The 24,993-nt window shown below is 41.0% G+C and overlaps 1 protein-coding gene across 1 annotated transcript; it reads right to left on the bottom strand.

Moving 5' to 3' along the window:
* Positions 1-1,139: 1,139 nt before the first annotated feature.
* Positions 1,140-24,840, bottom strand: pole (polymerase (DNA directed), epsilon). The gene is made up of 48 exons (XM_038290040.1): positions 24,579-24,840; positions 24,339-24,474; positions 24,183-24,263; positions 23,515-23,559; positions 23,350-23,442; positions 23,119-23,273; positions 22,873-23,017; positions 22,700-22,780; positions 22,499-22,606; positions 22,299-22,409; positions 21,913-21,998; positions 21,662-21,781; positions 21,446-21,578; positions 21,246-21,359; positions 20,932-21,144; positions 20,746-20,853; positions 20,538-20,666; positions 20,349-20,451; positions 18,370-18,516; positions 18,152-18,297; positions 17,923-18,071; positions 17,742-17,834; positions 15,371-15,673; positions 15,095-15,290; positions 14,790-15,004; positions 13,982-14,084; positions 13,795-13,875; positions 13,299-13,421; positions 13,000-13,209; positions 12,664-12,873; positions 11,968-12,114; positions 11,750-11,890; positions 11,489-11,642; positions 11,067-11,173; positions 10,701-10,877; positions 9,367-9,590; positions 9,071-9,291; positions 8,780-8,984; positions 8,524-8,697; positions 7,997-8,122; positions 6,492-6,624; positions 3,678-3,876; positions 3,464-3,595; positions 3,178-3,371; positions 2,679-2,879; positions 2,468-2,593; positions 1,648-1,737; positions 1,140-1,563 (listed from the first exon to the last, which is right to left on the bottom strand). The coding sequence occupies exons 1-48, from the start codon at positions 24,644-24,646 to the stop codon at positions 1,441-1,443; spliced, it is 6,879 nt and encodes a 2,292-aa protein (XP_038145968.1). The 5' UTR covers positions 24,647-24,840; the 3' UTR covers positions 1,140-1,440.
* Between the last annotated feature and the right edge of the window lie 153 nt (positions 24,841-24,993).

The following is a 24,993-nucleotide window of genomic DNA, read 5'->3' as shown; positions in this document are numbered from 1 at the left end:
TTCTAACTTGTCAGTGTTAAACTACATATTTTGTTTAACAGAATTACATTCTGAGACACAAAAAAATAAGATCTGGATTTTGCTGTGCCAAATCTTAACACTGCTCTTCTAACTGCAATAACTTTAAGACATCTTGGAATTGTAATATTTATTGTAGATAGATAAAATGTGTCACGGCTGAGTGAAGGTTTTTGAGGACCCAAATGCAGATTTGAGGAGGCAGAGGTGAGCTTTAGAGATTTCATGAAGGCAACTGAGGCAGAGACCCAGAAATACTGAAAACCAAGAACTCAGAAGATTCCTGGGAGAAATAAACACAGGGAGCAAATTAACAACAAAACAACAAGAAACCAGCAGAGGTGGTATATAAATGGGAAACAGGATGGGCTAATGAGCTGAATATGGAGAAGTTGTAATTAGAAGTAACACAAGGGGGCAACAGAGTAACTCAAGAACTAAACACTGCTAGAAAACAACTACTGGTATAAAGACACAGAATACAAAGAAACTAGGGTTGTCAAAAGTATCGAAACTCAAAAAAGTATCGATACTGAAAAGTTGTATCCGGATACAATACTCGTTTTTCAAAGTATCGATACAGTGCCACCACCAGTGGCACCTAAGCAGTCATTCATCTAGAGTGCAGAACAGAGGACAGGGCACTTTCAGAACACTGTGTGATTGAATAATTCTGTGCACTTTTCAGTTTCAGACTTTTTTTTTTGTAAGAACTGCAGCTGCTGAGAATTATTTTTGTTTCTTAACCGGTTTGGCTAGTTTCATTGTTATGTGTGCAAAGCATAGCCAAGGAAGGAACACTTAATTTTAATTTTATAAGTTTTTTATCAAGCTTGCTTAATATAGTGCACAGCATACAACCTTTATTGTATTTTATTTATTAATGAAAATATTTCGGTAGAATTTTGGATTCTTTGTTTTTATCCTTGTGGTATCGAAAATGGTATCGAGTATCGAATATTTTCCTTAGTATCGGTATCGAGTTGAAAAGTTTAGTATCGTGACAACCCTAAAAGAAACTAAAAAATAAAACTTAAACAGAGGGCTGAAAGCTGACAAAATATTCATTTTTTTCCTTGCAAGATTCAGCTCAGACCCCATTAAGCACAAAGCAGACGAGGTTTGGAAAGATGATGGCTTTTTAATCTCAGATTTAAAGTCAAAGGCATAAAAGAAATTACAAAGTTTAAGGACTTCTGCTTTATTATTCAACATCTGACATTCATACAAATATAAAAATCTAAATGGAAAACAGACACACATTTAACCATATTTACAGTCCCACACTTTCTCCACCTTGCAAGCTGATCACTGTCCATCAATAATAACAAAACCTGAGATGATAGCTGCTTAGCTGTGCGGGGTTTCAGCACTCAGTGTTTTCCAGATCCACAGTGGGAGGAATTTTCACTGCGTTTCTCATCAGTTCCTGTTCTGGCTGAACTGAGGGCTCATCACAAGCAGCCATTCAATGGTCTCCTCCAGGAATCTCATGTTGTAGTGGGAAGCTATGTTTCGAAAGACCGTGATCTGCTCGGAGAAGCTCTTTGAACGGAAAAAGAAAAATGTCAGACGTCATAATTACACACTTTATGACTGATTTAAAAAATGTTTGTTTGAAGCAGAAACCTTGGCTGAAAAAGTCAGGTTGAAGTCTCCAGCACATGTGCAGTAAAGGGGCATGTTGGCTTCTTTCACCCCTTTGCATTTGGTGCACACCTAAAAATCCCACCAATGATGGGAGAAAGACGGATATGAGAAATGACTCAAACATGATGAAATGAAAAACAGTTTAAGCAGTTAAGGTTAAACAGGGTCCAATTACATTTCAAAATTCTTTCAGACTGAAACCTTTGAAGTTTTCAAATCTTTATTTGCCACTTTTAAAGGATAAACAGAAAGCTAACTACAAATGTATGAAAGATGATTCTGAAAGGTTAAACTTGTACCACAACCAGAGGATTTTAGGCTTACAGACACATGAACACAGAACGAAAATTTATAAATTTCTCTTCCAACTGGTGTTTTTCTTTATCCTGAGCTGTAAATAGGTTTTTCAGAGTGAGTCTTTTGTTGTTTTACTTTGATTTTACCAATTTGTTGTACAGTCTCTATAATCAGGAAAGTGTCCAAAAACTCAGGATAAGCCAATTTATAGATTAGTTAGGAGAAAGATAAACAGGGTTGATGAAAAATGGATAAGTTTCAGTTTGTTTTCAGGCTTTAAAAGCCTCTTTGTGCTAAAACTACATGTAAGGAAGAGGAAGGAACAATAAATTGACAGACAGAAGAATGGTAAGCTGAGCCAATGAATGAAAGTGAAGATGCTTGAACTGGGGTGAATGGATGGATGCAAACACTAATAGATGGAAAACAGACAAAAATATTGATACTTTTTTTTTTTTCACCTGATGAGTTGGTGCTGCTTGATTTATCTTGTTTTACTCACCAGATCCTGCAGAGTGTAGCTCATAAGTTTCTTCTGCAGAGCTTCCACCAGCGCCATCTCAATAGAGTCAGTTTCATATTGCATCTGGCAGTTTGAGCAGAACCACTGAGGCAAAACAGACCCATCCTAAAAACACAAGAAAGTGGACCTAGAGCTCAGTCTCTCAGCTGCAGGTGTTTTTATGAGTCTGAGAATGTCAGGTTGGTGGTACCTGTGCCACAGATGGGTCTTTGCAGAGATCCAGGTCCCGACAGAAGTTGCAATGGTGACAGATGACTTCTGGCAGTATATAGGAGTTACAGGGATCACGAAACTGGGCTTGCTCAGAAAACTCTCCCACATCCACGAGTCGCAGGAGGTCTCTCTTTAGCTTGTTTACCTGATTCACGATGTTAGCATCTAGTGAAAGGACCTGAGGATGGAAAAGACAGGGAAGATTTATTTGAATAGTTGTCATTTTTATAATGACTTTCTATTTAACCATTCATTTAACCATTTGTTTTGATCGGTCAGGTGACCCAGGGTTTTAGAAAGGCACCCCTCAATTAAAATGAATCATTAATATAAAGTCAATAACTGGGTCATTTCATGTAATTCTAATTGTTCAGTAACTGAACAGAGCAAGGCTAATTCAACTCTTCCTTTAGAGAAGATCTCGGCTTTTATACAGTTCTGGATATTTTGGATAAATGTGGTGCTCAGCAGCACACCTGACAGACGTATTTGACAAACTCAAGCACTGGATTGTTGAGCAGCAGATGTGAACCGGGCAGGACGGGGAACATCTCCGAGGTCTGGGTTACGTTTCTGGTTCCCGTAACTTTTTTCTGGATCTTTTGGGTGATAGTGAAAATGTTTTGGGTCAGCTCACTGGCCACGTACTCCTGGGAGAAGGAGATCATTCCTGAAGGAAGGGAATTAATAAAAACGAATAAATTATATTCCTGAAAAACGAACTAGTTTAATACTGAAGTTACCGCCTGAACTGCATCTTACCAGGAAGCGCACTCAAGTCTCCGGCTGCCTGCTGGGATGCCTGGCTGCCTCCACGTCTCTTGATAGGCGTTGCTCCAGGAGCATTGCGTCTTAGCTCCTCTTTCATGCTGTGGTAGACTGCAGCTATGTAGGCTGGCATAAGAAGAGAGAGAAGATTACTGAAAAGTAAAACCTCAGGAAGAGACATGTTTATATGAGAAAGATGTTTGTTTACCTGATATAATCATGAGAAAGTATTTCTGACAGGAGGCTGTTTGGGGGAGATAATGCATGATATTCCAGTTGCTCTCTATCAGCTCTTCAACCTCATCAGTCTCTGCATCTCCATCATCTTCTTCCACAGCATCCTCATCTTCATCTTCACTGCCTTCATCTTCGTCTCCTTGTTTGTGTGTTTTCTGTTTGGCTCCTTCCTAAAAACGGCAAATCATCGTGAAACACTTTACAGATGGCCAATTCTAAAAATTTATGCTTAATATAGAGCAGTGCAGAGAGATCTGCTGATGGAACAGGAACACTTCAGCCTCATTGGTCCCAACTTGCAAACAAAAGCCAAAGATCCAACCTTTTCTGCCTATTAAAAAAAAAACATGCCTATGAGCCTAAAGACATAAATGGAGACAACATTCTTTGTTGTGGATGTAGAGAATGGAAGAGGTGTTTTAGAAAGACGAAGCAAAAAAGAAGCCATTTTAAGGGACAGTTATTTCTCAGCTGACTGTTGATGTCACTCCTCTAGATTGCTAACTTTCAATTTGATGCTATGCCACTTTTACATTTTTAGCCTTTAACAGAGTTTTATTGAGACAAATAAAAGTGTCAAATTATTTCCTGCTTGTGAACTGATGTTAAATTTTAGATCATTGACATTGAAAGGGTTACAGCATCTTTTCCAATCTCAGTCTGCATGGATCCTTAGTGGACAACACAGACTAGTTATTAACAGTAGGGCTGCAACTAACGATTATTTTGCAAATCGATTAATCTGTCGATAATTTTTTCGATTAATCAGGTAGCCAAAGGTTCCTTAAAGAAGATTGTTTACGAAATCAACCCAGGTGAAACTAAAACTTTTCTACTTGAATTCTGGATTTTATTGTCAGACGAAAAAGTTTTTTTTAATCTTATGTGCAAATTGTTTATGCATTTTTTTTTTTTACAACTTTGATATCATTACTGCTCTAATTGGGTTCCCATGTCAGCTTTAGACATATTTTAGTCTCTATTCTCTAGTTAACAATTAATCGGTCACTAAGCTGGTTGACAATTATTTCAATAATCGATTAATCACGATTAATCAGATTGTTTTAGCTCTAATTAGCAGTGCTATGTAGTCTAGTGTTTCTCTATAATATTCCATTTTCAACTTTTCCTTTTCAGCTGCAGGTTACAGCTTCAATTATAAGGAAACTAAGAGACGCTGTGCTTGGCTTGAGATTATGAAAACTTTGAAGAGTGGCTTCTAGGTTTTATGTTTATTAAATTTATTTTTTATTTAACCTTTTGATTGTTTTGCCATTTTAATGGTTTACAAAACTTTGCAGATTTTCCTGACCTCTGAAAAGGAAAGCAGAGTTAAAAGACCATAACTGCCACCCTTTAATCTTTTAAATTAAAGTCATTAACTGTTCCCTGGAAAGGTAAAGAGGACAGATTCATTAATATAATAAACCAATTACTTATACGCTCTAACTTAATAAAGTTCTGTTCTACATGTTTTTGAAAATTTCTGACATTTTTCTCCAGCAGCTCAAAACTTTACAAAAATCAATGAAGATCCATCCATCCATCCATCTTCCTCCGCTTATCCGGGGTCGGGTCGCGGGGGCAGCAGCTTAAGAAGGGAGGCCCAGACTTCCCTCTCCCCAGCCACTTCTTCCAGCTCTTCAGGAGGAACCCCAAGGCGTTCCCAGGCCAGCCGAGAAACATAGTCTCTCCAGCGTGTCCTGGGTCTTCCCCGGGGCCTCCCCCCGGTGGGACGTGCCCGGAACACCTCACCAGGGAGGCGTCCAGGAGGCATCCTAAACAGATGCCCAAGCCACCTCAACTGGCTCCTCTCGACGTGGAGGAGCAGCAGCTCTACTCCGAGTCCCTCCCGGATGACCGAGCTTCTCACCCTATCTCTAAGGGACAGCCCAGCCACCCTACGGAGGAAACCCATTTCGGCCGCTTGTATCCGCGATCTCGTTCTTTCGGTCATGACCCAGAGTTCATGACCATAGATGAGGGTAGGAACGTAGATCGACCGGTAAATCGAGAGCTTCGCTTTTTGACTCAGCTCTCTCTTCACCACGACGGACCGGTACAGCGCCCGCTTCACGGCAGACGCTGCACCAATCCGCCTGTCGATCTCCCGCTCCCTTCTTCCCTCATTCGTGAACAAGATCCCAAGATACTTAAACTCCTCCACTTGGGGCAGGACACCCCCCCTGACCCGGAGAAGGCACTCTACCCTTTTCCGGCTCAAGACCATGGCCTCGGATTTGGAGGCACTGATCCCCATCCCGGCCGCTTCACACTCGGCTGCGAACCGATCCAGCGAGAGCTGCAGATCACGACTTGATGAAGCCAACAGGACCACATCATCTGCAAAAAGCAGAGACGCAATCCTAAGGCCACCAAAACGGATCCCCTCAACACCTTGGCTGCGCCTAGAAATTCTGTCCATGAAGGTAATGAACAGAATCGGTGACAAAGGGCAGCCCTGGCGGAGTCCAACTCTCACTGGAAACGAGCCCGACTTACTGCCGGCAATGCGGACCAGACTCTGACACCGGTCATACAGGGACCTGACAGCCCGTATCAAAGGGCCCGGTACCCCCGTACTCCCGGAGAGTCAATGAAGATACATTTTCCAAAAATCTCAGATTTGTGCATCTCTGGTCAATATAATATGGGTCACCTAAATGGCGTGTTTTCCTTTTTTCCAGAACAAGTAGTTGTGGCTTCATCTTTATACATTTACAGTTAGAGAAGTCTGGCTAATCCTAGAGCTACACTCAAATTTAACATCACATGCGTGTCTCACCTCCCCGTACAAAATGCTGGAAGGCAGTTTGCCCTTCACACCACCGTAGTTGGCTGGGTCCATCCACAACAGGAACTCCCAGCATCGTGAAAAGGAAATGGACAGAGAGTGGAAGATTTCTTTCGTATGTATGCTAGAAGAGAAACAGAGCAGTGATGTTATCCAACCCATGATGGCAGATTGTTGCAGCTGGAAACATTTACATCAAGAGAATAAGATTCCAACCAATAAGTTTTTACATTTTCTCCAGTTATTGAGAAAATCAGATCACAATTTACTGAATAGCTCCATATATCATCCATTATAGATCTCACTGAGATTAAAATAATCTCCTTTATAATATACAAAAATGGCAGCAGCACACAGACAATTTCAAATAACAAAACTACAGACATGAAAATATAAGATACAATTCTGGTAAATATACAAAAATAACAATAACAAACTACACTATTTAAAATTAGTTAAACATCTACAAACAGAAAACTTAATCATAAAATAGTTCAAAGGTACGAGCAGAGAGCAACTGCTTCCACTTCTAGTGCTTCTGCCATTTATTCCAGTCAGATTTTAACCCATAATCAGAGCAAACCTTTGGTACATTTAGTAAAACAATTTTTTGTGAAAGCAGAGAGTGATTTCAGCTACAGAGAGGAGATGAGGGAGAAGTAAACCCAAAATGGCTTTGAAAATGAAAGAATCTGCATATGGATAAGGAAAATAATCCAGCATGATCCAGTGGTGAGCAAGGGCTCCTCTTCACTTCCATTACGTGCTACAAATGACTGCCCTCAAGTTCACCTAGGAGGAGTTCATTCTGCAAGCCAACCAGTTTACATACTAAGCTAAACTTGACAGAAATAGGTTAGTTAAACTGGGATGCATCTACTTGACTTGGAATCTGTGTGTAAGATTGGACTGAAGTAACTTTGTTGTGTCTTGGGATGACATGTTGTAAATCTACCCAACCTGAACTGAATTCTCCTGTTTCGAGTTTCTATTTCAGGAGGAATTTTCATGCAATTTTCAAGCTCTTAATGGTCTTGCCCCGCCCTTCCTGTCTCGCTCCCTTAGATCAGTTGACCAGTTTTTACTGAGGGTGTCAAAGACAAAACGAAAGCTCAGAGGGGACTGTCCTTTTTCTGTTGCAGCCCCTAAGCTGTGGAATGACCTTCCTTCGGCCATTAGGCAGGACTCTTCACTTTATGATTTTAAATCTCTTCTTAAGACCCATTTATTTTCCTTAGCTTCCCTTGGCTTTGACAATCTAAGATAGTGACTTTGTCTCACTGCGTTTCCTTTATTATTGCTTTTCATTTTATTACTACTTTTATCCAACACTTTATTCATTGTTTTTATGATTGATCATTTGTATTTTATGATTGTGTATAGCACTTTGGTCCTTTTGGGCATTGAAACTGCTTTATAAATAAATTCGGTACAGAAAGAACATAGATCACATTTCAAAGAATAGAAATGTGATCTATGGGGTATGAATGACTGACCTGTTGGTGATGTATTCCACATAGGCAACAGCGTCGTCAATCCTTCGTTTTTTTGTGCACAAGATGATCCTGTTAAAGTTCCCATACACCACGGTTGACCCGAGACGTTTGAACTCAGCAACTAGCCTGTCAGCAAAAAGACAATGATAATGATTAAAACAGCATGTAGCCAAAAAAATAAACCAGCACAGCTGATATAGGATGCTGCTTTGCAGAGAGAGAGAGATAACAGATAGATAGATGCTGGAGCTCTGGAAAATAAGAACATATTTGCTTTGAGTACTTTAATCTTTAAACAAAAGAGCAAACAGAGCCTCTGGATTATAAGTAACTTTACAAATCTGTTTGGATTTTGCTGCTCATAAAGAAATAAAGGTAATGTTCCCATTCCATGTCTTGTTTTCTTATATGCTGCCATTTTTAGCGACTCATCCTAATGCATGGACATCTCTATGGCAGCAAGAAATTATTTTTTAATGTGACCAAATGAATGCGTTATCAGGTAGTAAAACTGCTACGCCACTTACTGCAGAAACACCTTCTTCATCATGTTGTGCAGGGTGCGATGCAGCGCCGGGTCATAGAGCAGAGAACTCGGAGAGCGCAGCCAGCGGTAGAAATGCATCACCTGGTTGTCTGCATAAACGTTGTGGTACTGTGTGATCTCCCTCACCCATCCCACCACCATGCTTTTTAAGATCCTGCATGGCGAGGATGGAAAACCACAGTGAGAGAAAAGAATCTGTGAGCAGGTTTGCTGCAACACGACAGATGTTAACGCACCTGAAGGTGTTGGAGCACAGCGCCGTCTCGTCGTAGCTAGCCAAAGCGCTGGCGCCCTGGTTTCCTGACATCATGTCCTCCAACGAGGCCTGCTGGATCACATCAAAACTGACGCCCAGACTGGCTCCGCCCTCCATGTCGTTGACATGTTGCGACTGGAGGATTGTGTTTACTGCCAGACTCTGCAGGTCCAACTCCACACAAGCTGGTGAAGAGAAACAAAACCCATCAATGAAAAGTAAAAGGCATCTAAAAGAGCTCCATCCTGTGAAAGCATGCTTGTTTATTTACCTGTGGAGTAACATCCCTGAGAGTTTATCTCCACAGAACCCCTCTCGTCGTTTTCCATGACCAAGCGACTGTCATCAGCCTCCTTTCCTCCAAGGTCTGGTCTTGAGGTGGGAGAAAGCCACAGCAGGTGGTTGTGTTTCCGTAAATGTCTCGCTAGGAACAAATCTGAGCCAAAGATGGACACATCCTGAGGCAGGTTCCCCACAGGAAGGTGGTAATATCTAAAACCAGAAGCCGTTAGTGACATGAAGCCCACAGGAGTAATGAACAGTGAAAAGAGGGAGCGCTATTCATACCTGGCCATGTCGAAAGCCTGCGACAGGCAGCTGTCCAGGTTGAGGTAATGACGGATCATGCGGCGGGCACCGAGGCGTTGCCAGTCCAGCACATTGTAGCTGATCTCGTCCACCACATGTACTGGAACGACTGGGAACTCCTCAAGCACAGGCATCCCGGCTGCCAGTCGCCGCAGCTCCCAGTTAGACTGCACAGCGATGAGAGTAGGCCCCCGCCGCTCATCCTGGAAAAGCCAAACAAAGACAGAAGCTTTATGTCTCTGACATAAACACAGTCTTGCTTTAGGCTAAACCTTTCAGTTACTGACTGAAGCAACATTTTCATATCAAATTAACACCATGAGGTCCATCTATAAAACTTCAGTGCAGCAGGTTATAAATGCAGATGCTCTCCCTTTTATCCTTAGGGTCCCTCTTACTCAAACATTTTTGCACTTTTAAACAGTAAAGCAATTGAGATTTGTAAAGTAAAACAATGCAAACTGAAAAGGTTTAATTAACAATTTAAATCAATTCAAAACTACTTTATCAATCCCAGAGGGATATTAATTATATTATAGGGGCTTCCTGCACAGGTTGTTGTTGATGGCCGTAGCCAGGAAGGATCTGTAGCCTCAAGTGGAGTCCTGTAGTTTTACAGAGGAGGCCTCTGATGGAAGAGGCTCCGTTGTTGTATGACAGTGTGATAACGACAAAGCTTTATGAAGAATTTTAATTATTCAATTCTATTTTACATTTTTTTAACCATAAAATAAATTTTCTATTTAGTTTCCCTTCAGGATCAATAAAGTATTTTTGAATTGAATTAAATAAAGTTTTGAATCTTTTCATGGAATCTGTGTTTTTTTTTTTGTTTTTTTTTTTTATAATTTCTTTGAAAGAATATTTTTGATTTGAAAATATTCAAATGATTCTCAAAACATGTAAATACAGAAAAATATTTTATTTCACAATTACAAGAAGCAAAAATATGTTTGAAACAAGAGGAAGTCAAAGTGAAGCCTTAAGTCTTCAGGATATCTAGTTTTCTCGTTGCCACATAAACGCATCTCATCTTTGATTCCTCATCTCTGGTATGAGCTTTTTTAGATCTTGAGTATGAAAAAAAAAATGCCACTAATATTTCCACCTTGGCTAAACTTAGGATGACTTTTTAAACATTCTGAACCTTAAATATTTTTATCTTTGATGTGGCTAAAATGTCTTTATTGAGCCCATTTAAACTTTTAAACTTGTTTTAGCTTTCCCTTTTTTAAGTGCACTTTGAGATTTGAAGTCAAATGTAAAGTGCGTTATAAAATAAATTCATTATTTAATAAAAGGACATCTTTTACCTTGTAGTTCAGCAGGATGCGCTGAAGAGCGCGAGAGATGGCTTTGATGTCATTTTCAGCTCGAACCTCGAAGGCGTGTTTTTCTGGAGGCAGAAGCTCCTCTGTCGTCTTCTCCAAGAGAGCAACCCGCTCAGCTGTGTAGAGATTACTCAGGTTGGGCATTTGGTTGCTTCTCACCTGAAATTACATAATTGCACAAAATATTGAGAGACTTTATAAAATGCAACTAGAAGGCAGTGAAAGGAATATCAATGGGGGCTGCTAGTGTAGCGTAACAGATATGCTCATGCTTCATATCGCAAGCACCATGTTCCCATGCTGTATTTATAAAGATATATAAACGAGAAGAATTCCTGTTTTTCTTACCGTGTCCAGGACGAAGATGCTTGCTTTGCGCTGAGAGGGGATAAACAGGCCGAACAGAGCCTTCTGACCTTGGCTGTGATGGTATAAATATATGTGGCGAACACTCCCTGAGAACAAGGGGCACATGGCAAGAAAAAAGAAGGCAAAAGATTTAAAGGAGAATTTCACCATCAGCTCTATAAATCAGCTGACTTAAGATGAATTATAAAGTATTGAAACAAATGGTTTAAAGTGGTTCTGTCCAAACCATTTCCTGCAGGTTTTAGAAAATACATCTGAATGATCAACGGTCTACTAAACACCTCTACTGTGCTACAAACTCCAGAATCAGCTGTGGAAACATCTAAAACCCACACAGCTGGAGTTGGAGAAATCTTTACCAAACTCCATTTCAAGATGATGGCATTTTTAGGAGAACCTACCAGGTTCCAGGTAGCTGAACTGGGCCAGAGACCTCATCTCCAGATGTGCCAGGTCGAAGGAGTCGGTCTCCCTGCCGGCCAGATCCCTGACCACATGTTTGTTCACCATGCAAACACATCCCAGCTGCACCAATGCACGGAACAGCAGGGGGACCTATCAAAGATGAGCAGCGGAAGCTTGAGTTGCGCTCTGAATTCATAGCGTTTTTTAGTGTAGCGAAGGAAGTAGACTTAGAATACATAGCTAAATAAATGACAAACCTGTGTTTCATAGACACCTTCAATGTCTGGAGCAGAGAGGTCAGCATTGATCTCATTGATGTGCTTCTGATACATGTCTTCTGGCACAGAGTACTCATAGAGGTAGTACACAATGTTGGAGCGAGGCAGCATGCGGTTCACCTACAGATGTGGACATTTTTCTAATACTGTTTTTTTTAGCATCCATGTTAGCCTTAAAACATGCCCTGAATGTTTACCTTCCTGTAAGCGACTCCTCCGTCGTCTTGTTTTGGTACCTTCTGGTTGACGTAGAAAACGCGCGGGATGTTTAGTTTCATGCAGTGAAGGTCGTTTCCAATCACAGCCCACAGCTTATACAGACCAGGGTGGTTGGTCTCTGCAATCTGAGACACATGACAGACACGTCACTTCACAGGCCAAAATTTTTACTATGAACTTTCACACTGAACTCAAGTCTGGACTTTGACTAGGCCGGTCTGGAACATGAATTTGCTTTGACCTAATCTAATTTTCACCTTTGCAGCTGAAGAAAAAACAATAACCCCACAGCATCATGCAGCCACCAGCGTGCTTCACACTGAATACTTGTCTAGAGTATTATGCAATGTTTGATTCCCAAACTACTGTCAGCTTTCATGCAGGCCTAAAGTTCAACTCTGGTCTCATGTGAGCAGAGAAACTTCATCCACATCTTTGCTTTGACCTTTACAAGGTTTGTGTAAAAGCAGAGACATTGTCGTTTTTATGCTTCCTAACAATAGGTCTCCTTTCTCTCCTTTACCGGTATATAAAAATATTTCTGGGGTATTGCACAATATTGCCATATTTTCCTATTTCTTCAGTATCATGGAGGTGCAACAGAAAACGGAGATTAATCTTTTGAACATAAAAAAATTCCCCTGCACCAGTGTAAAAAATAGACCGTTCATCACCTGAACAATCTGCCATGGCATGTCCAGGATGCTGCGTGCTGTTCGGCGCAGAAAGCTTCCCAGTCCGGTGGTGGGCCCACCTCTAATGACTCCCCCCACAGGTTGGGATTCTCCGTCCAGCAGTTTCCTTCTCTTCTTCTTCTCCTTTCTCTGCCTCAGCTGCAGCTCCCATTTTTTCTTGTGATAACGCAGCCACACAAGTCGCTCCTCCTTTAAAAGCAAAAGGTTGATAAAATTGAACAAAAACACGAAAAATAAAAACGAGTCAAGATAAACCTGTGTCGTTTAAAATGAACAAGAAATCCATTCACAGTATTTAAATGGCTGCTCCCCTACCCGTGTTTTCCCCATAGGGGGTGGAGGTCCCAGGATTTCTCTCCAGGACTGTGTGAGCTCCACGTCCTGCGACTCCACCTGGCTGTCCTCTCCTTGAGAAACCCGCTTCCTCTTGGTGCTGATGAGGATGGCTGGCTGCAGGGGTTTAGGTGGCATCCCAAAGTCCTCCATGTCTACAGTTTGCCCAGCTTCAAGAGGCTGGTGGGCAATCTATGAGAGAAAAGTGTACATATTTTAATATTTCACAAGATAGCATTTGTTAGCATTTAAAGGTCTTTAAGGCATGGTGCTGAAGCTACCTGTCTCTTGCCCTCACTGGTGAACAGTTCGCTGATTTTCTTTTGCTTGTATATATCGTTTTTCTCCAGCAGCTTCTTGTGAAGCCAGTCGGGATGCCTCACTCTTGGGACTGGGTTCTTCACCTTGTGTCAAACAGAAGTGATAAAATAGATCTTTAAATCAAACTGGGTTACATCCAAAATTCTGTTAATTTTTAATTCCAAAAAAGTAAAAAAAAAAAAAAAAAACAAAAAAAAAAAACAATCCACTGGACGTTGTTTCCCAGTTTGAAGACGTTTTGCTTCCCATCCAGGAAGGTTTTTCGATTCAAAATGTCAGAATTAAAAAAAAAATTCTGACTTTTGAATTGAAAATCTTTAATGGATGGGAAGCAAAACGTCTTCAAACTTGGAAACAAAGTCCAGTGGATTGTTTTTTTTTACTGTTTTAGATTGACTATGACCTGGATGACTGAGAATCTTCACCATCAACTGTTCATTTTAGAAGATGACTTACCTGCTGCAGAGCTGCAGGGATAGTGATGATTTTTTGGATTGCACTACCCAACCTCTCAATGTAATAACTCCAATCCAGGATCTGGAAACAAGCACATAAAATAAAAAAACAAAACAAAAAAACAAACGGAAAAAAAAAAACTAAGTTGCTTTTTAGGCTTTGGGAAAAGAATCATATTGGGGCTCACAGAGCGAATGTCCAAGTCATGCAGGCTCGGCATCTTTAACCACTTCCGAAGGAAATGTTTCTTCACACTGGGCTCTGCCTGGAAGATGGCCAGAGGAATGGCCCTGAGGGAGGAAATGCATAGATGGTGTCCAATAGGGTCAAACTGATCTTTTACTTACACAAATGGAGTAAAAAAGGCTTTCTTGCTAAGGAAGCATTTAGAAAAAAAAAAAAAAAACACACACACACACTTACTTTGCTATCATTTGTGTTCGGGGAGAAAATGTATTTTGACAGAGAGAAAAAAATTCAGCACCAAACAAAAGTTTGCTTTTATGATGATGATTTTGTCTGCTTTATAATTAGATTAAAATGCAAGTTTCTTAAAGGTCTGTAATAAAACCCTCATCGTTTCTAGAGGAAGTAAGTAAACAAACAGCTTAATGAGAGCCAAAGGAACCCTAGGTAATGCAGGACAGAAGCCTTCTACAGCCTTCAAAAATGAGCTGAGCTTACAGGGAAAGTGGTATTGACTCAAAACAGCAATTTGTTTAGCTCACTCTTCTGCTATGTAATTCTTTAAACTGATCTACCTAAAAGTTTCCATGAGATTCTGGGATTTACCATTTAAACTCAACAGTTCAAAAGTTATTGATATTTTGCATGCATCTTTTCTTATAGACATGACTTCCACTCCATGTTTTTCTGATCACGAACCACTATATCAAGATTAATTCAGTATAAAGAAACTAAATGTTAAAGGAGGTACAGAGTCATTTCATTGTGCTTTATCAAGTTCATGCACTGCTGCTGTGTTCTCGGCCCACCTTTCTGTGACAGGGGAACCCTCTGGTTTTCTGGAGATGACGTAACGACAGCTCAGACCTGCGTCTTTCACCATCTGGTCTCCTAGGAACTCGGCCAACCTCTTTGCCGTGCTGATGGACGTGGACTTCTGCTCGCCGTAGTCCTCCAGCTTCCTGGACATGGAGCGGTTCTCTGAGATCAGCTCAAACAGCTCAGCATCTGGCATGTTGGCGGCCTGGGGGAAGAAAAACAGTCAAGTCAGCTTGATGTTTGGTGACACAATTTGTACCATGGTCAAAAGCCACGACAGATTCTAGATGTCCACCTTGCTATAGAGCACGTCCAGCCAGTAGTCGGCCACTTTGGCCACTGAAGCGTAGACCTCCTCCAGAGTGGTGCCTTTGAGAAAAGCCTCAAAGACAGAGGACTGGAAAATCTTAATGAGCTGGAGCTCACCTCTCCTCTTCACCTCAAAACCTTTGAGCTCAGCCAAGGAAGCGTCCTCATTAAACACAGCATACCTAAACAAGAGGCAGAGGATCCTTCATCAACACGTTACATTCCAGAGATCTAAATAACCCAAAGATCAGTTTCTGCCTACCTCTTCTTCAGCTTCTTCCCTTCCTCTTTGGAGGCAGGCAGAATCATTGCCAGATAAGGTCCGTCCACCTCGAAGAAGATGCTGTTCTCTGCCCGAACGTTGTAAGTTAGTGACGTCGGGTCCACCAGCTCGTGATACTGGTCATTGGTGAATCCCTCTTTCACCAGGATGTTGAGCATGGCCCCCGGGTAAGAGATCGTCACTTTGGGCTTTTTCTCATTGCTGGTTTTTACCACAAAGTTCTCAGGGAAGGTGTTAGGGAGGACACACCAGATCCCGTCAGTGTCCAACTCCAGGGGTCTCCTGGGTTTCACATAAAAAGGGAGACAGTAAATAGACGAGGATTAGGTTTTTTTGACAGGTGAATTCTGGCAAACAATTTTTTTTATCAACATAAGTTCAATAAACATTTCTACAGACCAGAAGCTTCATGCAAACAGCATCCGGAACATTTTTTCAACTTTCCAGAGTTCTCTGCAATTTACTTTTAAAATACAAAGCAATAAATGACTAAGTTAAGCAGATAATTCCACAATAGGCTGAGTTTAAATATGAGACCTGGTAATACAACTATGGACCTACCAGAGCCTCAGTATCAACAAACTCACATATGTGATCCAGACATGCATATGGTGATTAAAATAAGCACACAACAGTTACACATCCACAAGACAAGATTCACAATATTTGAGATGCATACACAACTATATTGCGGGTTTACAAACCAACAGTGGTCTTTGAACTTTACAGTGTTGTGTGTCTCAGACTCCTCTGACGTGATTTGATGCACAAAGACATCTTTTTTTTTTCTAATCAAGCTATGTTTGCAACCAATTAGATAACTCACAACATGCACAACATGTACATCTAGGTGGCCTGAACTCCAGTCACCTTAGCTCATAACCATCGGGGGGAATGTTTGCAGTTACAACATTGTTCTAGTGATTGGCTGAAACAGTGGAGTTATCCAACCTCATCTTGTGCATGTTTGCATCATATGAAAGTTTGTTAATATTGAGACTCTTCTAGCGCCGTATGCAAAAAAGTGATAGACAGGATACAAGAAGGGAAATTAAAAAGAAAATAACAGAAGGAACGAATACGAGTGGACAACAGGAAATAAGAGTTGAAGAGGATAGGGAAGAGGAAATTACCAGAAAGGTGGGGGGGGGGAAAGCATGCTGAGCCATGGAAGCACAGAGACTAAGGCTACGTTCACACTGCAAGCCTTGACGCCCAATTCAGATTTTCTGTGAAATCAGATTGTTTTGCGAAGTCGTTCACATTTCCAAATATATACGACTTGATGTGATGTCCTTTATGAACTACACGTACAACTTAGAGACATGGAGGACGTGATGACGTCACAAATAGCAAGCTTACTCTGTTCTTACAGAAGTAAACATGGATGGTAGTGTCAGAGCACATCTTGCAATTTTTGACTTATTTTCCAACCTCAGCAAGTTCCTTAAAAGCGCACTCTTTTCAAGAACATTGAAAATGAAGGCTGCTCTCTGCATTATCATCCGCCATGGTTGCAGTTTTTCCTCTAACTCAGTTCAGATTTAGGATCACAAAGCCAAATGGCTTGTGTTGCATTTAAAAAGAAAAATGGGATCTGTGTTGTTCAGACTCTCATGAGAAGACCTGATACAGGTTGCATATTGGCAAATAAATGAAAGAATAATTGGATTTGGGTCCCTTGAGGCTGCTCAGTTCTTTGTAACAGACTGCGCATGTGTGTGGGTAGCAGGAGTTGCAGGCGGGAAGGAGCTTGGCTGCTGAAGGGTTGGTCTTGTTCATGGCGACCATTAAACTAGAGATTCTATCCTCTCCTGTCAGATTATTGAGTTAACAGAGGCTGTAGCATCAATGCAGCCATGAAGGAAAAGAAGGTAGTGAACAACTAAAGGTCTATCTCCCAGATAGATATCTCTCCATACCCAAAAACAAACATGGAGAAGCAGCTTTTAGTTCTCATGCTCAACTAATTTTGGTAAAAACTCCCAAAAAAACATAAGATCTCTAAAACCCTCAGTTGCTTTAACTCCAGATTATAAACTTATTTCTTTAGAGTGGCCTTTATCTGTGCTATAAAAACATCATCAGTTAATTTGAAGTTTTTATAAAATATTTTCTTTTTTTTATACAATTATCTTATTTTAAATATTCACTTTTACTCTCTTAACCTATTTGTTTTACCTCTATGCCTCTGTAATGTATTTTGTCATTTACAGCTCTTTGAATTGTCCCATCATGAAATGTGCTTAATGAATAAACAAGCCTCGCCCTCCAACCCAACTTTCCTGAATTTAGCATCCATCAAACTGTAGGTTTGGTCTCTTTTTGACATGTTGTAAAAATCTCTCACCCTATTTGTTCAATGAGCTCTCTGGCCTGAGTTATGATGTTCGCTCCAGTGAAGCAGACGATGCCAGCCATCTCCATGGAGTACCAGCGCGCTCTGGGACAGAGAGAGAGAGCATCAGTCCTCATCCATCCAACAGCCGGACCTCACAACTGTAGAAGCTGGGATTTCCCCGCTCGCCTACCCTTTTCTCATGACATAGCCATAGAAGGAGTTAAGGATGCATTTATGAGCCAGCTGAAGAGACTCATACAGGATCTCCATGTTTTTACAGCGTTTCACCTCAGCAGCATCTCCGTTATCCTGAGCAGCCGACAGCTTCTTCTTCCACACCTTCAATGAAAAAATAAAATGGATAGGTCAGTAAATGCTGATGATTAACAAAGAATTTTTCTTAAGCTCCCACAACATACTTTGTGGAGTCCTTTGAATTCATAACGGCGATCCCTGAATGCTCTGACTGTGTCGACGTAGAAGGAGTTTTCTCTCTGGCAGATGGTGGTGACTCGCTCCTCCAATCGCGTCACATGAACCTTCTTGTAGGCCCTCTTACAATAATCTGATGCAAAAGCAGGTCCATAGAATTACACGATTCATGCCACTGCAATCCAAAGCTTACAGTGTTGCTTACCTGCGAGGCGTTTCTTCTCGTGTTTGGCCTGCTCCTCCCTGTTCAGAGCGTGGAAGGCCCGAGGAGGACCATTAGGGAACAGAGGGGGGAACTTCTCCGACTCTAGCTGCTGCTGGATGCGGTGGAACTCACTGCGGCTTGCAGGCACTGAGGACATAGGCAGGGTTATAAGTTAATTAGCTTTTTTTTTTGATTTTACGCTCAAGAGGTCTTGAAGCTTTTAAAGTACTCCTACTTATTTTATTTTATATCCGGAGACTTTAAGTCCTAATAGATGTTCTTTAACCATTGAAAGATGTTGAGTATGCTGGTTACACATTCTCTAGACAATGACTCAAAACACAGGCAGTAATAATGAATTGGTATAGATCAGAAACCTATACAATCCAAAGAGCCATTTTTTCAGTCATTTCAGAAAAAAAAAAAAAACTGTTAAAAAAAAATAAATCAACATTAATGATGGCATTTATAAAAACAGAACCAATTTCTATTTTACAAATAACACTAACTTGTTCAAAAAAAATAGGATGCTTTTATTTGCTTCTGTAAGATGTCATTTTAAGACAGTTAAATAAAATAACTATTTTTTGAACCTCATGACAAAAAGGATCTAAAAAATATATTTCAGGTACTTTTAGTGCCTTTCTTTATGGAAATTCAATGTCACTTTTTCATCAGGAAAAAAATGCAGAAGCCTGCATTTAAAAAAAAAAAAATATTTAGACTATTGGTTAGGTCTTTATAAATTTTAGCCAGTTATCAACAATGCATAACCAAACTAGGCAACTGCTTAGGGCCCCAGGCCAACAATGGGTCCCCCATGAAAAATCTATTATTTGGGATCAGATTTTTACATACCCTATATGATGATATCTATATATATTAACCAAAACTCATGATGGAATTATCAATTCTTTACATAAAAACATATTTATCATAAAGAAATCATTATTCAGACCTGGAAAAAAAAAACAACACGAAAAAATTTTAGTCTTGGGACAAGACTGTCAAACAGATTAGGAGGGATTGGCATAAACTTCTCTGAAACAAAGAAACACTTTTATATTTTTGTTAAATAAAATTTATTTAATCTTGTCTTTTTGTAAAAAAAAAATGTTTAATATTATTTTAAAAGATATATCTTTTGCACTACAAGTTATTTTTGCACAGAGCTTTTGTAGTTCACATTATTGGCAGAATTAGAGGGTCCCAAGATCACATTTTGCTCAGGGCCAGCCCTGGAAATTATTATGGAAGAAAAAGGACTATTGTGGCTCAGGAGCCATAGGCTGCAGACCTCTGGTGTAGATCGTAGAGGAATTAGGGTTTTAGAACAGCCTAGTCAAAGTCCAGAGCTAAATCCATACAAGAATCAGTGGAAAGACATTGATGTTCACAATGAAATCTATTGTTTTTTCTGTTTATGTACAAAATATTGCAGAGTTTCAGTTGTAACTGCAGTTTAAATTAAATTAAGTCTAAACAGAAGTGCAGATTAATCATCCATATTTCACCACTTTTCTTTTAGTTCATTAACAAAATTAATTAATTAACAATAAAGTAAGATTAAAATTTTGTGGTAATAACTAGGGCTGCAACTAACAATTATTTTGCAAAATCGATTAATCTGTCGATTATTTTTGATTAATATCTAGACAGGAAAAGGATCCTTAAAAAAGATAATTTACTTAATAAAACCAGATGAAATTAACTTTTCCACTTGAGGAGTTCTGGATAGAGCATAGAAGAAAGGTTTTTTTTTATCTTAAATGCAAAACGTTAACAAATTTTATTTTTTATCTTTGTTAAAATTTATGCTCAATATGGGTTCCTCTGTCAGGTAAAGGCATGTTTTAGCCCCTATACAATTAATCTATTATTAAATTAGTTGGCGATTATTGAAATATTCGATTAATCACAATTTATCCGATTAATTGTTTCAGCCCTAGCTGTAATGTGACCAGAGGCGGCCGACTCACTGATTTCTCCTCTCCACTGCCACGCCATCCTCCTCTGGCAGGTGGCCCCGGGTTTGTTAAAGTCACAGGCAGCACATGTGGCCTCATCGACCATAGCTGACGGCTATAACAGCAAGGACACGACACCTCATTGTTACTGTGGCATTTGAGAATCAAGCCTTAATTCATTGCTTGATGTTAAATGCTAACCTGCAGACGGTTTGTCAGAATGATGTTGGGGTACATCGCCCCGACATCCAGATGGTAGATGAGGGGGCATTCGATCCTGTTTGGAACGTCCTTCAAGGAAGTCAGCTTCTTTTTGATTTCATCGCATACCTAAAAACCCAACATGATTAATAGTTTTAAGATGTAAGACATGATTCACAATATGTAAGTAAAAGAAAAGTCCACGCACCTCGTTAAAATTGGTAACCTGCTCCAGAGGAATCTTCTCCTCCTCTTCGATGGCGTGACGCATCGTCCTCTCCACTCTTTGAAGCAGGAAGTCGAACGCGGCTGGGTTCTGTGGACAAATCACAGCAGACAGTCACATCTAAAGATGAAGAATTTGCAGAGGGAGATAAAGAATCCTTTCCTGTACCATTTTAAAACGACAGGGGATGTCACTGCGGAAAACTCCGGACTCTAGCGCCTCCACATGGCCGCCCACATAAGTCTCTGAATCCAGGACGTGACCATCGTCTGTCAGCTTGTTAAAGATCTGCTCCTGCTTGTTGGGGAACACGATGTTGGCGTGGAAGGCCTGCACCATGAGCAAGGCTTCACACAGGGTACCAGAACCTTTACGCAGCACCTGTTCAGACGGGGCCACGGCGTAAGAGACGAATATCCACAAAGCATATAAAAGCTGCTGCGATTAATGTGGATTTTCACAGCAAGAACGTGGAGACGAACCTCATCGGGCTCCATGGGGATGATGGTACACAGGGCGAAGATGAACGGGTGAACATATTTCATGTAAAGGTAATATGTGGCCACAGCATCTGACACAGAGTAGGTAGCTAAGGTCTGATGTAAAGAGATGGCAAAACATTAAATCAGAGATAAAAACTGACTTTTTGAATTAAAGTCCAAGTTTAACACTCTTTCTGTACCTGCGGCTCTTCAGTCGCCATACGGCACATCTCCTCTGGGTCCAGCTCCACTGGGTCGTAGCCTAGTTTAGCCTTGGCTGCTGCCTTCAGATTGTGACTCCCTACAGGCAGGTAGCTGTCCCTCTTTACCCACCTGATGCATAGAAGAGGCAAAACAGGAAGGTGATGAAACCGTCTAACAATCTTATGACCTGATCAGGTCAGGAGTGTTCCCACCTGAGGCAGTCCATGTGGATGGCTTGAGTGGATTTATACTCTCCCTGGCTATCCTTCTGAAAACCAATTTCCCGGTGCATGCTAAGCCCATGGAGTGCTGCACGCGTCTCAACAAAAGGCCTGTAACAATTAAACACAGTTAAAAACCAACATTTTATATCAAGATTGTACAAATTTTCCAACCAACTACAGACTATGTAAAAAGTAAATTGATGCTTCAACCTGGAAGACGGAAAACATAACTGGCTCACCAGTCAAAGAAGTCTCCGTTGTAGGTTACGAAGATGTTTGGCTTGGTTTCCTGAACGTGATCGAACCACCTCTGGATAAGAGCCGCCTGCAGCCAGTCATTTAATAGGTTACAACACGGCTGATGTGGTTTTGAAAGCAGAAACTTTTAGAAAAATCAGACATTTATATTCAGCCCATTGCACTCTGATCTACCCATAAAAAAGTCTGCAGCAGCTAAACGCTTCCAAAATATTTAAGAGGGTTTCCAGAAGCGTAGAGGAGGAAAAACAAAGAAGGCTGAAGCGGTGTAACGATTCAAACAGATGGATAAACGCATAGAGTTTGTATTCAGTCTACATTTCCCCCTTTTTTTTTTATGTTGGCCTATTCCCCTAATCATACCCACCTCGTCATCCTCGTTAAAAACTGTGAAAGGCCCTTCATATTCCGGTTTGGGGGTGAACTCAAAGTCCTCGATGTTCTCGGAGACGATCTCCCTGTTTGTGATTAGAAAGCCCTTGAAGGACAGAAATCAGAGCCGTGAGGAAACCGACACCAACAATGAAGGGAGGTTAAACAGAAGCATGCATGTTGAATAACGCCAACCTGTCCGTCAATCATGTAGGAGATCATCATGATCTGGTCCGTCTCCGCGTCTGGGAATTTCAGAGGAAGTTTGGTGGTTTCGATATCAAAAGCCAAAACAACCGGGTCCTAAGAACACAAACACAGAAGCTGGGTGTAAAGGAGAGGGTCCCGGCAGTGAGAAAGTATCTGTGCTTTTCAATATAAATAACATCTCCACACCGGGCGCTCCACTAGATCGTCTCTTCGCACTATCTCTGGTGGAAAGGTGCTGCCTCTGTATCGGACGTTGTACCAGTGAGCCTGGATGAAGCAGAACCAGATTAGAGGAAACAACCTCTAAATAGATTGGATTTAAAAAAGGAAACACAAGCATTAGAGAAAATCATTCTTACCACATGAATCTTCAGGTCGATGGACACGCGGACATGATACGGCACATCATACTCTCTCATGTCCACTATATTATCCAGCTGGTCAGCGATACTCTTGAGCGTCCCGTCATCGTCAGCCGAGGTCACACTGCCTCCTGCTAGAGCGCTTGAAAACAAAGGAGGACGTAATTAAAAAAACAAACTAACAAACAAAGGGATCAAGGTGAAGCCTCTGGGACTCCAATATGAACAATGAAGTATAGCTACCTGGACAACATGGACGTGTAGGCGTCGTTGGACTGTTCCCTCTCTCTATTCTTGCGTACGGCAGGAGAAATCTCACGCTTGACTTTGATGAGGTCGTCCACGGTGTTGAATGAGAGCTTGATGTAGTTTCTCTTCAGTCCAACTAGATGGTTCGGCTGGGGAGAGCGAGGCGTTACGTTAAACTCAGCTACTCTGGATAATCTGAACGCTGAAGGACCCAAAATCTCTCACCAAGTCCAAGTCCTCCTTTGGAACAATTTCAAGTTTTGCCACCTTTCCTTGGAACTTCTTGGATAAATAGGAGATGACCTCTCGCTCGCAGTTCTGGAAATAAGATACTCTTTACAGTTCTCTAAAAGCAGGATTTAGATCTAACAAAATTACTGACAAACATACCTTTTTAGTTGCTACGTAGAAGTAAGGCTTGAAGGGTAGAGCCACCTGCGGAGCAGAAATGTAAATCCCTTAATTGTGCCAGAATGGGGAAATTTATTCTCTGCATTTGACTCATCTTGGGAAGCAGTGGGCTGCCACTGTGTGGCACCCGGGGAGCAGTGTGGGGTTAAGGGTTTTGCTCAGAACCCAGGGGATCGAACCGGGTACTTGCAACCTTCTCAGAGCACAAGCGCACCGCTGTTACCACTAGGCCAACACTCCCCAAGTAAAAACATAAGAGCCTTCATTCATTATTAGCTCCTCTTTAGCTATGGTGAATCTCTTGTCTGTTTTCATTAGCTACCAACCCCTTTTCTGGGGGGTTCTGAGGAATCCAAAGCTTGGGTTCTCTGAAAGAAATTTATCTGACCTGTCTGCTGTGTTGATCCATCTTGATGGTTCTTTTTGTTAAATAATGTCCTTTAGAGAAGTGTTGACACTGAGAAGTTTGCAGTGTTGCACACAGCAGGGTGCAGGGATACAGATTTATTCAGAAAGTTTAAGAAATTGTCCTTCCACTTTACTTTCTATTGGTCTGACACAATAAACTTCCAAAATTACTAATTGTTTAGTTAGAGGGGTGTGAATACTTTTGTCAAAGCTTATTTTCCTTTTTTTAGATGACATACCTTGAATCTGCTCCCGTCCTCCTGGATAAAATAATAGTCCACAGCACTGATCATCCTTTTGTCTTCATCCAGGATCTCCGTCTAAAATAATGCAAACATGTTTAGTGACGCATATGAGGCTACATTTGATCCACGCGTGTCACAGCGTGGACTCACGGGGTGCATGTTGATCAGCCAGCCGGTTTTCTCCCCGGGTTCCTTGATCCTGTCAAAGCCGAAGCGGGCGTCCATGTCATCGGTAAACTGGCTGCGCTCCAGCCGCTTGAGCGCCGACATGGAAGATCCATCATCCCTGATTAAAACACGCAACGACGTTGATTTCGCGATTTCTTTAGTTAACTTACGTCACTAGCTTGCATTTAGTTGTGTTGAGAAGATAAATGTCCGCAAACTTACTGGTTGTCTTGGTCTGCTCCAGGTTGGCCCCTGTCCGCTCTGTATCGTCCGCTGTTCTGCAAAACCATCTTCTGTTATTAGCTCTCTGTACCAGACGAAAAAAACTAACCAACTAAGCCTAAAATCTCTATATTAAAAATGAAGTTAGTCACATAGCGTAGCGTAAAAGGCTCGTTTTTGGCCTATTTCCCCTCTGTTATTGTGGCTGCGATACTTCTCAAGGTTTTTCTTCTTTTGGCGCCTTCCTGCAGTTGCCGCGAGACTGGGAGCAGGAAGACAAAAGATCGTATATTTTAAGGTGATGATTGACATCGCACATAGTCTCGTTACAGCGTTATTAATGTCGTTACTTTTTTAAATGAAATTTATGTTATTGTAAGATTAAATAAAATAAATTTTAGAGCCTTATTATGTG

The sequence above is a fragment of the Cyprinodon tularosa genome, unplaced genomic scaffold, assembly GCF_016077235.1.
Source record: "Cyprinodon tularosa strain WSP-4 unplaced genomic scaffold, ASM1607723v1 ctg275, whole genome shotgun sequence".
Lineage (NCBI taxonomy): Eukaryota > Metazoa > Chordata > Actinopteri > Cyprinodontiformes > Cyprinodontidae > Cyprinodon > Cyprinodon tularosa.
This window is presented reverse-complemented; position numbering and strand designations above follow the sequence as displayed.